Source organism: Urocitellus parryii, chromosome 6, assembly GCF_045843805.1.
Source record: "Urocitellus parryii isolate mUroPar1 chromosome 6, mUroPar1.hap1, whole genome shotgun sequence".
In the NCBI taxonomy this organism is placed as follows: Eukaryota; Metazoa; Chordata; class Mammalia; order Rodentia; family Sciuridae; genus Urocitellus; species Urocitellus parryii.
The window spans coordinates 32,972,887-32,988,799 of record NC_135536.1 but is presented as its reverse complement, the minus strand read 5'-3'; the positions used below and the strand labels follow the sequence as shown (position 1 = coordinate 32,988,799).

The 15,913-nt window shown below is 36.8% G+C and overlaps 1 gene segment (V, D, J or C); it reads right to left on the bottom strand.

Moving 5' to 3' along the window:
- Positions 1-15,025: 15,025 nt before the first annotated feature.
- On the bottom strand, positions 15,026-15,599 carry LOC144255417 (T cell receptor alpha variable 14/delta variable 4-like). The segment is given in 2 exon segments: positions 15,026-15,378; positions 15,551-15,599. Coding segments are annotated over 2 exon segments (402 nt in total).
- Between the last annotated feature and the right edge of the window lie 314 nt (positions 15,600-15,913).

Below are 15,913 nucleotides of genomic sequence, written 5' to 3'. Positions count from 1 at the left end.
TACAGTTATATCTTTTTCTTTTTGACATTTCCCCATGGGCTTACTAGGCTTAGAGTTGGCTTAGCCCTTCTGATGACTACTAGGCCATAGTAGTAATGTACATACATACTGAAATGACAACTATGGGCCAGTCACTAATCTAGAAACTAAGGATAAAGCAGTGACTTTTCTGAACAATACCCTGGACCTCATAAAGCTTGTATTCTAATTGGAGGCATAAACAATCAATACATTTATCAATAAATCAATATAACTGCATGCTTTAGTTTTTACCATAAGGAAAACAACCAGGCTGCAGCAATAGCAGAAGGCTACAGGTAACTGCTTTAGTCAGGAAGAGCAGCAGAAGTCAAAGGATTTCTCAACAGTTGTGATATTTGAACTGAGATCTGAGGGATGAAAAGTAGTCAGGCTCACCAAGACTTGGGGGAAGAACACTTCAGGAAGATAAAGAGTAAGACAGAATGTGCTGGAAAGGATGTGGCAAGTTCAGAAAACTGAAGGAGACCTGAGTTCCTGCTTCACATAGAGCCAGGAAAGGAGAGATAAAGGCTAAGACTGAAAGAACAGGTCAGGTTCAAATTATGTAGAATCTCATATGTCACAGCTTGAACTGCATTTTATTCTGGGAGCAAGAGAAAATCACTGAAGCACACCAATCAAGGAAAGGAAGCTTCTTATTTATGCTCTAAAAAGATCACTCTGCCAACCCATCAGGTTGGTGCTTCTCTAAGTTTTAAGTGATGGAAGCTCCTGGGGGATCTTATTATCAGGAAAACTCAGCTCCATAGACCTGGGGATGCTGAGAGTTTTCACAAGTCCAGATACTGCTCTTCCTCACTCTGAGGAGCAAAGGCATGTGTAACTGATTCCTTGCCAGAGAGAAGGCACAGTGAGAAGGTAACCTAGACCAGAACAATGCATTTTAGATATTTTAAAAAATAAATATTACTGTAAGAAAGGATACTTTTTGTGTGTGATGGGCTATGATGTTTTTTTAATCCTTTTTTAGTTATTTTCTTAAAGGCAAAGTGTATAACTTCACAGGTTAATAGGCAATGAAATTAAAATGTGTGAAATTATTTATTTAAGAAAATGGCTGCTTTAATATCATCCATAATTTGTAAAGTACCTGGAAATCCATATCATATTGTGCTGCTGTTGAAAACAGTGTGGTGAAAAATATCTTCATGGATATTAAGCAATAAGTGTCATATGTTTTCCCTTATTTAAGCAAATTTCTTTCCATTAAAATGAAAATATAATGATATTAATTGAAACATTGTCTATAATACTAGATAATTAGAAATATTAAAAAGTGATTACCATTTTATTTTATTTTATTTTTTTAATTTTTTTTTATTGGTCGTTCATAACATTACATAGTTCTTAATACATCATATTACACGGTTTGATTCACGTGGATTATGAACTCCCCCTTTTACCCCGTATACAAATTGCTGTATCACATCAGTTTCCCTTCCATTGATTGACATATTGCCTTTCTAGTGTCTGATGTATTCTGATGTCTGTCCTATTCTCTACTATCCCCCCTCCCCTCCCCTCCCCTCCCCTCCCCTCCCCTCCCCTTTTCTCTCTCTACCCCTTCTACTGTAAATCATTTCTTCCATTTGTATTATCTTGTCTTACCCCTCCTTTCCTCTTGTATGACATTTTGTATATCCCTGAGGATCGCCTTCCATTTCCATGCAATTTCCCTTCTCACTCCCTTTCCCTCCCACCTCTCATCCCTGTTTAATGTAAATCTTCTTCTCAAGCTCTTCTTCCCTACCCTGTCCTTGTTTACTCCCCTTATATCAAAGGAGTCATTTGGTATTTGTTTTTTAAAGATTGACTAGCTTCACTTAGCATAATCTGCTCTAATGCCATCCATTTCCCTCCAAATTCTATGATTTTGTCATTTTTTAATGCAGAATAATACTCCATAGTATATAAATGCCACATTTTTTTATCCATTCATCTATTGAAGGGCATCTAGGCTGGTTCCACAGTCTTGCTATCGTGAATTGAGCTGCTATGAACATCGATGTAGCAGTGTCCCTGTAGCATGCTCTTGTTAGGGCTTTAGGGAATAGACCGAGAAGGGGAATAGCTGGGTCGAATGGTGGTTCCATTCCCAGCTTTCCGAGAAATCTCCATACTGCTTTCCAAATTGGCTGCACCAATTTGCAGTCCCACCAGCAATGAACAAGAATTCAGCAAAGTGGCAGGATATAAGATCAACACGCATAAATCAAAGGCATTCCTGTATATGAGCGACAAATCCTCTGAAATGGAAATGAGGACAACTACTCCATTCACAATATCCCCCCCAAAAATAAAATACTTGGGAATCAACCTAACAAAAGAGGTGAAAGATTTATACAATGAAAATTACAGAACCCTAAAGAAAGACATAGAAGAAGACCTTAGAAGATGGAAAAATATACCCTGCTCATGGATAGGCAGAACTAACATCATCAAAATGGCGATATTACCAAAAGTCCTATATAAGTTCAATGCAATGCCAATCAAAATCCCAACAGCATATCTTATAGAAATCGATAAAAGAATCATGAAATTCATATGGAATAATAAAAGACCCAGAATAGCAAAAACAATACTAAGCAGGAAGTGTGAATCAGGCGGTATAGCGATTCCAGACTTCAAACTATACTACAGAGCAATAGTAACAAAAACAGCATGGTACTGGTACCAAAACAGGCGGGTGGACCAATGGTACAGAATAGAGGACACAGTAACCAATCCACAAAACTACAACTATCTTATTTTTGATAAAGGGGCTAAAAGCATGCAATGGAGGAAGGATAGCATCTTCAACAAATGGTGCTGGGAAAACTGGAAATCCATTTGCACCAAAATGAATCTGAATCCCTATCTCTCGCCGTGCACAAAAGTTAACTCAAAATGGATCAAGGAGCTTGATATTAAATCAGAGACATGGCATCTGATAGAAGAAAAAGTTGGTTATGATCTACACGCTGTGGGATCGGGCTCCAAATTCCTCAATAGGACACCCATAGCGCTAGAGTTAACAAATAGAATCAACAAATGGGACTTACTCAAACTAAAAAGTTTTTTCTCAGCAAAAGAAACAATAAGAGAGATAAACAGGGAGCCTACATCCTGGGAACAAATCTTTACTCCACACACTTCAGATAGAGCCCTAATAACCAGAATATACAAAGAACTCAAAAAATTAGACAATAAGATAACAAATAACCCAATCAATAAATGGGCCAAGGACCTGAACAGACACTTCTCAGAGGAGGACATACAATCAATCAACACGTACATGAAAAAATGCTCACCATCGCTAGCAGTCAGAGAAATGCAAATCAAAACTACCCTAAGATACCATCTCACTCCAGTAAGACTGGCAGCCATTAGGAAGTCAAACAACAATAAGTGCTGGAGAGGATGCGGGGAAAAGGGCACTCTTGTGATTACCATTTTAAAATATATCTACATAAAGAAAGTAGTCAATTATTTAAAACTACAACTATTTAAAATTGGTTTTCTGGAATAAATATAATGTAAATAGAAAAGAGCAAATTAATAAATACAGAATACAGAAAATGGACCTTTCATAGAAAGGTATAGCTGTATATGCATACCCCAAAATTAAGCAATTGTTTGGTTTTTTTTATTTTATTTTTATTTTTTTATAATATTATTTAGCAGTTACCATTCATTAAAAAGTATCCCTTCTCCAAGAAAAAAATTAGAAATGTTCTTTTTATGCTTTTCAATGCAGAAATCTTTTAAGTGAGCTTCTAAGTATGCATATAGTTTTTCTCACTGTAGTGAGCATATTGATTTTTTACATGAGCCTTGCTCCATCAAACTTTTTTTGTTTTATAATATAATTTATATTGAATTCCACCAGAAACAAGAAATTATCATTTCCTATGCATAAAGTCCAGGAGAGAAAAACAAATAAACAGGAAAGTCATTATAATCAGTTCAAATATTTGTATGGGATTAAGTCAATATGAAACAAAGGGTGACCCAGGCAAAATCATGGTGAAAAAATACAATTAAGAGAATGAAACAAAATTGAATTCATTCTTAAGTTTTCTTGTTATTTTTTCTTTTCTTTTAATATCTTTATTTATTTTTTATGTTGTACTCAGGATGGAACCCAGTGCCTCACACATGCAAGGCGGGCTCTCTACCACTGAGCTACAACCCCAACCCCTATTTTTTCTTAAATTACCTTAATTACATTATTCCATCTAAGTCCAGGAATAATTACCATTAGTTGAAAATCATTTTCTAATAACAATTGTTCATTGAATTAAAGTCATAGATTTAATTTATTTCTTACAACCAGGGGGTTGGCTTTATGTTATTACAAAAGATGAACTGTAAAAAAAAAAATGTTCTAAGTCTCAGAAACTCTGTCTATGGTTACAACATTTAGTAAGTGACAGATACAAAACTTCTATGCCTATGACTTTTCACTGCTATACGAAACTTGCCAGTCACTAAAATAACCAAAACAAATGACTGTGTTGGGACATAAACTTCATAGGACATTCCTGAAAAGGAAATTCAACAGTGTAAACAAAGCAAGAGCCAAACCTCCTGGGGAAGCACTTTTGTGTTTGCATTTATCTCTTGTTCATTACTCCTTATATCTTCAAAAACACCAGTCAGTTATTCTTATTTAATAAAAAATTATCTAATGAATAAATTACATGTGTCTTTCATGACATAATTATAATTTCTATTTCTTCATAAGCTTCCATTTATCTTTTTGTACCAAAATGATCTTCTGAGAATACTTTTAAAATTTGTTTGTTCTACATACTTTGTTCCATGTACTTGGGATTCTACCTATCAGGTAAATTCTTATTCCTCAATATATCTTGTTCCTCAATTTTTAATTTTACTGTGATAGTTTTATTCTGGGTAAATCCAATCAATATTTTACACTGCTATCAGTAGAATCAAAGTTCCCTGATGCCATACATGGTACATATGAGGCCTTCATAATCATTATTTTTCTTATTTATCTGCTAACTGAAAAAGCAAGAGGAGAATAGCTTTTGCTTCCTTGATTTCTTATTATTACAGAAATTTTCATAATAGTTGTTACTATTAGATATGCTTCCTAAGCACTGATATGAACCAGGTTTCAACATGTATTAATTCATTGAATCCCCACTAAAACAACTGGGAGTTAAAAACCTAGTAACTTAGTTAAGCAAGGTTCTAATGATAAAAGCATTTAAGATCAAATTCAAACACAGGCAATCTCGCTCCCAAATTCTTGCTCTTAACTATTGACTTTATATTTCTTATTTTTTAGTCCATAATCAATAATCACATAACAAATAATGCTATTCCCTTTATGTCAACTGAAATGCTCCAGGTGTTGATGAGTTCATGAAAAGATGACCTATTTCTCATGAAGTCACAGAGCAGACTCAGCAGCACAGCACCATTTGATTCAAAGGCATTATGGAAATGAGTGCTCAGAGTAAAGGACACCATTGTCGACCTCCAAGAAAGAAGAGAATGGACTTTGAGGGAGAAAAGACTACAAAGAACTATAGGAAAACATGGTATTGAATTTTGATTACCTGAGTGCTTTGATTTCTGTTAGATGAGACATAAATAATTCACTGCTTATGGGCCCTCTGGTTGCAATGCAGTGAGCATAATGAAAAAAAAAAAATCCAGAGTGCTCAGAGTCTCCATCTCAACAAGGAGTATCTTAATTCCTGACCCTAAGGTAGGTAGAGGATCATAGTCTGGAATATATGATTCTTCTTCCCAGTAAAAGCAAGAAGTGTTGTCTTGGTCTCCAGCATCAGTTTTACATCCCTTAAGATAATTCAGGTAATAGGTTACTGATGGACAAGCCAGACTATGAGAAAATACTGGAAATGTCACATCTGATAAAGAACTTGTTAGTCAGCTTTTCAATGTTGTGACCAAAATACCTGAAAAGACCAACTCAGAGGAGAAAATGTTTATTCTGGTCCACAGTTTTAGAGATTCAGTCCATGCTTAGCCAGGTGAGATAGCACACTCTGGGAGAAGAAGCACTGGTGGAAGGAATTTTCATAGGACATGATGGCTGGGAATCAAAGAGAGAAAAGGGGGAAGAGGCCACAGGGAAGACTAACCCTTTCAAGGAATGCCCCCATGTGCCATCTCTTCCAGTCACACCTCATCAGCCTTGAGTTACCACTAAGCCCATTCAAAAGAAGATGGACTGATTAGGTTACAGCTCTCATGATCTAATCATTTAGCTTGGATATCCCTGTATTAGCACAGGAGATTATGGGAGACACCTCATTTCCAAACCAAAGAGTCCAAAATATACAAAGAAATCTTGAAGTTCAGCAATAAGAAAATCTCAACAATAAGGGAAAAAAAAACCTAATACAAATGGACCAAAGATCTAAACAGACACTTTACCAATGAATATGTACAAATAGCAAATAAGGGGCTGGGATGTGGCTCAAGCAGTAGCGCACTCGCCTGGCACGCGTGCAGCCCGGGTACAATCCTCAGCACCACATACAAACAAAGATGTTTTGTCCACCGAAAACTAAAAAAATAAAAATACAAATAAAAATTATCTCTCTCTCTCTCTCTCTCTCTCTATATATATATATATATATATATATATATATATATATATATATAAATAGCAAATAAGCATGTGAAAAGAAACTCCATCTCATATGTCATCAGGGAAATGAAAATCAAAACAATAACATATCACTGATATACATATTAGAATGGCTAAATGAGGAACACAACACCATGCAATGCTAGTGAGGACATGCTGATGGGAATGCAAAAGGGTACTGCCCATTTGACATCTTTTTACATACTCTTTTGGTATGATCCTGCAATCAAGGTTCTTGGTATTTACCTAAAGTGCCTGAAAACATCTGCCCACATTCCAACAATTGTTAATTGCCAAAATGTGGAAGCAGCTACTGTGACTTTCTGGAGAAGAATGTCTAAATAAACTGATATATCTATAAAATGATGTCTTATTCAATTATAAAAGAAATGTGCTATCAAGACATGAAGAAAGCACAAACACATGTTATGAAGTGAAAAATTTCAGTTAGAAAAGAATGCATACTTTATGATTCCAATTAAATGACAGTCTGGAAAAGACAAGCTATGGATACTGTAAAAAAGTCAGTGGTTGCCAAGGTATGTGTGGGAATGGAATGAATAGGTAAAGCACAGAAGACATTTAGAACACTGATATCATTCTATATGATACTATAATGGTAGGTACACGTCACTATGCATTTGTCCAAGCCTATATGACATAAAACAACACAGGTGACCCCAATGTAAACCATGCACTTTGGGTGATAATGATGTGTCAATTTAATTTCATTAATTGTAATGAGTGTACTACTCTGGTGGAGGGTATGCTTATGGGAGGTAGGAGAGGGTTATCAATATATGAGAAATTTCTGTACCCTTCTCTTGATTTTGCTGTAAAATGTAACTACTCTAGAATTATTGTTTTTAAAGAATATGGTCGGAGTGTGCTAATATGTGATGAATGTAATAATGGTAAATGTGAATAACAAAGAAAATAACATTAAAAATGAACAGATAAATGGACAATATATAGAGGAAATGCAAATAAATTTAAAAATATTAAATGAAACCCCATCTGATTCTAAATTAAATGAATTATTTATATAAATAAAGCAAACCTAACTGATAAGTAAAAGCCAAAAAGTTTGGTAATATACAAGGATTGGGGAAAGAGGTATGCTTCCCCGTCAGCACTGTTGATGATATAAGAGTAAAACTTATCCAGGGGACAATTTTTTGAACAGCATGGCCTACTATAAATATGTCCTTTTTAAACAATATTTTATATCCCTCGGTTGAGTAATCAACTATTCTATTCATTTATTTTAATTTTTGTCTCGCTTACCTTTTTTCACAATAAACTCTTTTTTTAGTTATAGATATGGTCATAATATCTTTATTTTATTTATTTACTTTTAGTGCCTCACATGTTCTAGGCAAGCGCTCTACCACTGAGCCCCAGCACCAGCCCCTGTCTTGCTTACCTTTTAATGTTCTATTCCTCGGTTTCTCAGGTATTTCCAACTTTCTGGGAAACAATCATTTGCAGGTGGTAGTGGAAAGTGTGGCTGGTCTGTTACTTTTATATTTCGTGCAAGGTCCTTCATCCTCTCCTTTCCAAAACACCCCCAACACACACATGCGTACGCAAGCACAGACACACACACACACACACACACACACACACACACACACACACACACACTCCATTTCATTTCCCAAGGATTCAAGGGTAAGAGGGTAAGACTTCTACTAAAACTTCCCATGAGGTTGGTGGCTTCTCCCACTGGGCCCAGATTTCATCGTTTCCTGGTCTGCCCTAGAAGCTTTCATTTTTCCTTATATTTCTCACCCTCAAAAATTTCATTGATATCACTGCCAATATCTTTTTTGTATTTTATGGGATTGTGCCCCTTTCAGTTTCCTTTCTGTGTTTTAATTGGGTTTCACAGTGATGCAGGATAAACTGTACACACAGTCTTCCCCTGCCCCTGACAACTAGCCCACTGGAGGCCTTGTTAGAAACCAGCTGATGTAGGTGATTCCCCCCGGACTACTCAGTGCTTAGACTTCTTCAATGATACTTCTGTTCCCGCCCTTCCTTTTGAACACGAGCCTGACTTACCAAAATGGGCCCCCTCCTCTTCGTGAGGAAAACTTCTTTTTGCATGTGAGGTTGTTTCTCCTCCTTTCTTCTCTATGAAGAACCTGGTGTTTTATTTTATGTCCTTGGTTTTTTTCCTTTCTTTATTTTGGATGATTGCCTTCCTACCACTTGTCCTTCCACACTCAGCTAGGGAGAAGTTTTGCAGATTCCACTTTCTTGGACACAATTGGCTCTCTAAAAATATAAGACACAGCTGTGTCTTCATAAGTGACCTGGAACAAGGAGTGGTGACTGCATGGATGGATACTGAAGGGAGACAAAGTTCAGAGCAAAGACAGAATGCTGCCCAAATAGAAGCCACATTCCACAAATCCCTCTCATCTTTGTGCCACTTCAACTGCTATGCTTTAAGGACTCCACATTTCCCACTGATAATGTAGACTTTATTTATCCCAAATAAAATTATTTTCTAAATTTGGGGGGAAAAATAATGTGGGACTGCACTTTGTCTACAAGAATGACTACAGAGACCACTTTCTTGTATACATGGTTTTACTTTGTAATTACTTAAGCCTGCTTAAGGAATTATCACTGCCAACCTCCACTGTCACTTTTACTAATGAAGAGCTGAGTTGGGGGACGTCCATTCTTATTGTTCTGCTCTGAGAAACTGAGCAGCACACACCACAGACTGCTGAAACCAGAGTGAATGCCAGAGGCAAATGCTCAGCAGGCAGGGCCCTGGGTGCTGCTCAGACTTTTTGCTCAGCTCCCCCTGAAGTTTCTGCCACTGTGTCACTCAGAGCACAGTAGTACACAGCCGAGTCTGACTCTTGGACAGAGGCTTTCTCCAAGTGGAAGGAGGCGGTTTCTTTCCGGTATGTGGATTTAAAACCTTTCTCGATTCCCATATCATTGGCCTTCATGGCTTTCAGTAGGAGCTGTGGACCTTCTCCAGGGTATTGAACATACCAGAACAGGTAAGCATACCCAGTGGATGAATAAGTGCAGTTTATAGTCAGAATAGACCCTTCTGACATGGTTAGTTGACTTTCTGTCTGGGTCACTGATTGTCCATGGGTCCTTCCTAGGGGGAAAAAAGAGATCTGTGCCATCTTGGTGAATAAACTCCCAGATAAATTCATAGCTAATGAATTGCTAACATAATAGAAGAAAGACACATTACTCACCAAATATCAAGAGCATCACAGTCACTAATCCTGGAGAAGCATTCATCTTTATAGAGTCAACTAAATAATGTTCTTGATTCTTAACATGAAGAATGTTGAAGTCTTAGAGAAATAACAAACCTAAAGTTACAATTCATACAGGAAGTGAGCTAGGGTTAGGAAGCTGCACCCCCTGGTGGACAGGGAAGAATGATTTCCTAGATTCTTTTCAGAAGTCAGAACTATGTCCCCATTCCTGGCCTCATTATTAAGCACATATTAGTCTTTAGGAGGCCCTTGTAAATCTAAGGGACAGCTATCATAATTTCTAAGGTCTTTTTTGTTCTTAGAACTCTATCTGACATGTAAATGCTTTAGTTGAACATCCTAGAATGTCTTTGTAACTGATAAGATACCACTTATCTTGGACATTGTAATTCAGGCCTTTGTATTCTCATGCATCCCATTGAAATGACATAAAAGTGTTTGGGGTTGGAATCTTAAGAAGTAATAAGAATTTAAGTCATAATTAGGAGATTGTATGGTTTTTAGCATTGTACTCCACCTGTGTAACAGTGACTGACATTTCATAGGTGCACAATTAATATGTACTAAGTGAAACAACAATAATAAGTAGGTGGCTTTTGGGTGAGGGGTTACTACTAATGGAAAGACTACAGTTTCTCTGTCTTAAAAATAATATCAGATTTTAGAGATATTATCTTTTCAATAAGAGCTTTTTGGAGTTAGGTGGGTCACTCACTATCTAAACAAACACAAGTATTCCAGAATTTCAAATCATTGCAAAGCAAAACGTATGACAGAAGAACATGATAATTAAAGCAATTGGATCCCTAGAGAATGATCCAAGATCAATGTCTTATTCCCCACTGTTTCAATGGATCCAAGACAAGAAGTCCAGCTATGCAACTCAGGCAGGCGCTAAAGCTACACTCCAATGCAGGTCTGGCCTCAAGGGCTTTTCACAAGGGAGACAAAGTTTAATCTAGTCTGTTGCCTGGAGTTCTCACTCCACAGATTCAGAAAAAGAATCTCCTGAGTCCAGAGTCAACCTGTAATAGCTTCTCAGATATATAGATTAGTAATTCAGGCCCAGATATCTGAGTGGGTCATATGTCTCTTCTCCCCTTCCTCTATCTTCCAGATCCCAGTATCAAACACTGAATCAAAACCATTCTAGAAAGAAATTCTGGAAAATTAGTTGCAAATTTTTATTCTGATATATGGGCAGACATCAAAATGAGTTGGAATGGTGTTGAAATATCTACAAAAATATTACATAACAGTGTTCAGGCTGTCAGAATAAAAATAGTTCAGCTGCAAAAAAATGTGAATGTACTTAAATGTATTCTTAAAATCATAAAGGTGGTCATGTTTTTAAGTTGGTGTGTATTAATTATACAGAATGGTGAGTGTCACTGTGGCATGTTGATACGTGCATATAACACAATTTGATCAATTTCACTCCCCAGTACCTCCCCTTACTCTGCTGTCTTCCTTTCCCAAATCTCCTCCCTCTATCCTGTTGGCCTGCCTTCTACTTTCATGGAGTCCTTTGTGTTTTTTCCCCTCCCTCTTTTTCCACTAGGGTCCACGTAACAAAGAAAACATAAAGTCCTTAATTTTTTGAGTCTGGATTACTTTACTTACCCTTATGCTGTCCAGTTCCATTCATTTTCCAGCAAATGACATAGTTTTATTCTTCTTTATGGCTGAATATAACTCCATTGTGTATATATACCAGTATTTCATTATCCATTCATCTGTTGATGGATACCTATGGTAGTTCCATAATTTTACTATTAAGAATTATGCTGTAATAAACATGGGTATCCTTTGGGTAAGTATCAAGGAGTGGTATTACAGGTAATAGAGCAGTTCTGTTTTCAGGAGTTTTGAGGAACCTCCATACTGTACCAGTTTCCATTTCTGCTAACAATGTAAAAGCCTTCCTTTCCCCCACATCCTCACCAGCATTCATTTCTTATTTTATACTTTGTGATTGTCATTCTTTATGGAGTGAGAGAGACTTTCAGTGTAGTTTTGATTTTCATTTCCATGATAGCTAAATACATAGAACACTTTTTTGAGTAATTGCACACCAACTGTACTTTTTTCTTTTGAAAAAGGTCTGTTTAGTTCATTGGCCCATTTGTTGAATGGGTTACTTGTTTACTTAGGGTTGAGGGCTTTTTTAAATATGTATTCTGAACATTAAATCTCTGTTGGAAGAGTAGCTGGCAAAGATTTTCTCCCACTTTGTAAGCTGCCTCTTCACACTGCTAATTATTTTCTTTGCTGTGTCAAAGGTTTTTAAATCCATGTTATCCAATTTACTAATACTTGCTACTATTTCCTAAGCTATAGGAACCCTATTCAGGACATCATTGCCTGTGGCTATATACTGAAGAGTTTCCCTCGTTTTTTCTTGTATTAATTGCAAAACTTTCTGGTCTTATATCTAGATCTTTGATCCATTTTGAGTTAACTTTTGAGCAGGTAAGAGATAGGCATCTAATTTCATTCTTCAATATATGGATATCCAGTTTTTCCAACACCATTTAGTAAAAAGGCTGTGCTTTCCCCCAATATATCATGTTGGCATCTTTATCAAGCATCAGAATACTGTAATTGTGTGGTTTTCTATGTCTTTTCTTTCATGGTCCACATGTTTGTTTTTATGTCAGTATGATGTGGTCAAATTTATGTTATGAGTTTTTTACCACAATTTAACATAATTTTTTAAAATTGTAAAAGATACTTCCTTTTAAGATTTCTTCCCATACCTCTGCTTTCCAAATGCAAATATGAGAGTAAATTACAAGGCAAGTTCACTTATTGACTAATCACTACCATCTAATTTTACATCATGAGAAAATGGGGTTAGAGGTAGAAGGAAGAAATCAGAGAGAATGAAGATTTGAGACTGTGGAACATTGATTGAGCACAGCAGGACCGGAGGAGTGCAAAATGTTCCACATCATAGACTAAATGTTTTTAAAGTTGAAGGGGAGGACAAGAGCAGAGAAAAGATAGAACTCATTCTCTTGTCCCTTCACACTGTCTCTCCAAGAGTTAGCAATGACTGACCATTTTAAGGGTAAGATTGATACGAGATTGGTGCAGGTCAGGTTTTCCAGTAGTATAGAAGTTAAGCTCTTTCATCTCAGATGTGGTAACAAGGCCATAGATGGAATAAGTGCTCAAATTGAATCACACAGGAGGTACTCACTAGTCATTATTTTGAATAAATGAATATATAAGTAAATACCTTTTATAAAAATCAAGCTTCACTATTCTGTTATTCTTATTTATAATTTCTTAAATTAAAAATTTGTGTCTATATTTAAGAGTGAATGTTTTTATTGTTCTCTAAAATATGTTGGATTAAGATTAGGCTAGCCCTATAAAATAAAATTTAAATGTCTAGGTAGTATAAATACACTGCAAATTTTAAAGGTAAAAATTATTAGTTATATAACCAATGTAATTTTTTAAATAGCGTTTCTTTATATTTCGAATACCAACAAAAATGAATACGTAAAATAAAATTCAATTGAAAAAGTATACACATGGAGAAGAATATGTAGGAATACATTTAAATAAATCTAATTTAAGATAACCTTCAAATATAATTGAATAACACAAAATGTCCCTTATGAGTTGAGAAAATACCTTTATTCAAATTAGGAAATTATAAGTCTATATTTCCCATGACATGTTCTATTAATGTAATTCCAACTTTCTGGTTTTATTTTATTCCCTTTGTTTTAAAGGAGTTTGTTGAACTTGTGGAAAATGGAGCACAACTTTTAACATTTGTATTGAAAAATAATTCTGCAAGAATTATCAAAAACTTCTTGAAAAGGTCCTGTTGAGGAAAGATTTATTCTAACAGGTAACACAATTTACTATGAAAATAATAACCGAGATTACCACAGAATGAAAAAAAAATAGATAGCAGATAGTAAATGAGTAATGTGGGAACATTATAGAGAAGGGGATTATATATTCAAAAGATGGTGATTAGGAAAAATGGTGACTATTTATGTACAAACAAATAAGCCTGAATCTCTGTGGATGAGATCCTCCACATTTCCTCACAAAAGCCAATAATTTTTAGTCATCTATGGATTTGACAGTGGAGGGTCAGGGAAACCTTCAGAATAGAAATTGAGCTCTTGATGTTAGAGATGTTTAGACAGAACAAACTCTGAGAACTAAGTATGTTGCATAGTAGGAACTTCTAGAAAGTAAATGTGAGGGGCTGGGGATGGGGCTCAGTGATAAAGCCCTTGTCTCACATGTGTGAGGCCCTGGGACCCATTCCCAGTACCACAAGAAAGAAAGAAAGAAAGAAAGAAAGAAAGAAAGAAAGAAAGAAAGAGAGAGAGAGAGAGAGAGAGAGAGAGAGAGAGAGAGAAAGAAAGAAAGAAAGAAAGAAAGAAAGAAAGAAAGAAAGAAAGAAAGAAAGAAAGAAAGAGAAAGGAAGGAAGGAAGGAAGAAAGAAAGAAAGAAAGAAAGAAAGAAAGAAAGAAAGAAAGAAAGAAAGAAAGAAAGAAAGAAAGGAAGGAAGGAAGGAAGGAAGGAAAAGAAAAGAAATCAATGTGAGTATCAGTTACTTTCAACAAATAAAGTTTAAAAAACTAATACTTTAAATAGTATTTTAAAAGCATATACTTTCCAAAAGGAAACATACAGAGAGATTCCAAGGACATTTTTTCATTTAAAAAAAAAGGAAGGTAATACTTGTTCAATAAATATTTATTGGACAAATTGATCTGAATCTGTAACAATTCACACAGATCTTTGTTGATATTTTTCAACCACATGATTTGGAACTTCCTTAGCCGATTCTTCAATCAACACTGTTTGTTGTAGCTGCTCTCTCTTTTCAATCTTCTGTCAAAAATGTCGTGTCTGCCTTCAATCCAAAGATTCAGGAATATGATGGTTTGATTAGTGAGAACTCTGATGTGGTCTGTGAATGTAGAGAGGGGTTCCTCAGAGTGAGTGTTTTCCCTCCAGCCCCAGACATGAGCTGACACAGACCTGGCTGCTTCCTGTCTGGGGTGCCCACTCCCTGCCTTGGTCCCTACAGCAGGTGACTGTCTCAGGCAGACCCTGGGTTTTTGTGCACCTCCTCCAACAGCCCTCCCACTGTGCCCTCTCTCAGTGCACAGAAATACACCCCTGATTCTCCCAGCTGTGAGGCTGAGATGACAAGCTGGATGGATTTGCTTGACTTCTGCAAATTCACTGAGTAGCGACCTTCTGTAGCATTTTGCTGGCTGTAAGAGTTCTGAATGATGAGGAAGACCATCTCCCCACTGCTGGGCTGCATGTACCAGAGGAGACCATAACTTGTATCACTGGTGTCATAGGAGCAGAGCAGGCTCACAGCTTCCTTCTCCTGCACCCACATGGCTGGCTGGGCCTGAGTCACCTTCTGGGCAAAACTGGATCCTGAAGGGAAAAGGACAGAATCAGAAAGTTGAGGGACAAGTGTGTGGTACAAAAAAAGAAAAGGTGCATTTTTACCCATTGCTAACCATCCATCCAAAGTCCCTTTAAGGCTATCGTGTCCCCCAGTCCCTTGGTCAGAGAGGGGGCCCCTTCCCACATGCATCATCCTTACCCAGCCACATTGATGCCATGAGCAGCTTCAGCAGCCTGGGCAGCACCATGTTTGCCTTCTTCCTTTAGAAGAAATTCTTCTTTGACTCCAGGGCTCTGCACTGGGAGGGGAGCCTGACAGGGTGAGGGAGGAACCACTGGGCTCCAAGGTGCTGCTGCCCCAGAACAGGAAACAGAGGCTTCCTGGTGCAGTGAGTTGGTGTGTGTCACCTCAACCTTCTCTGTGTTCTGGCTGATGATCTCACCCACCCAGATTCCCTTCTTAATTTAACTCTTAATTTAATGACCATTGAACCTGAAAGCAAACATGGGCATGCAAGAAGGAAAATAATCCCACCAACTGCTGAGCTCAGTCACGGCACCT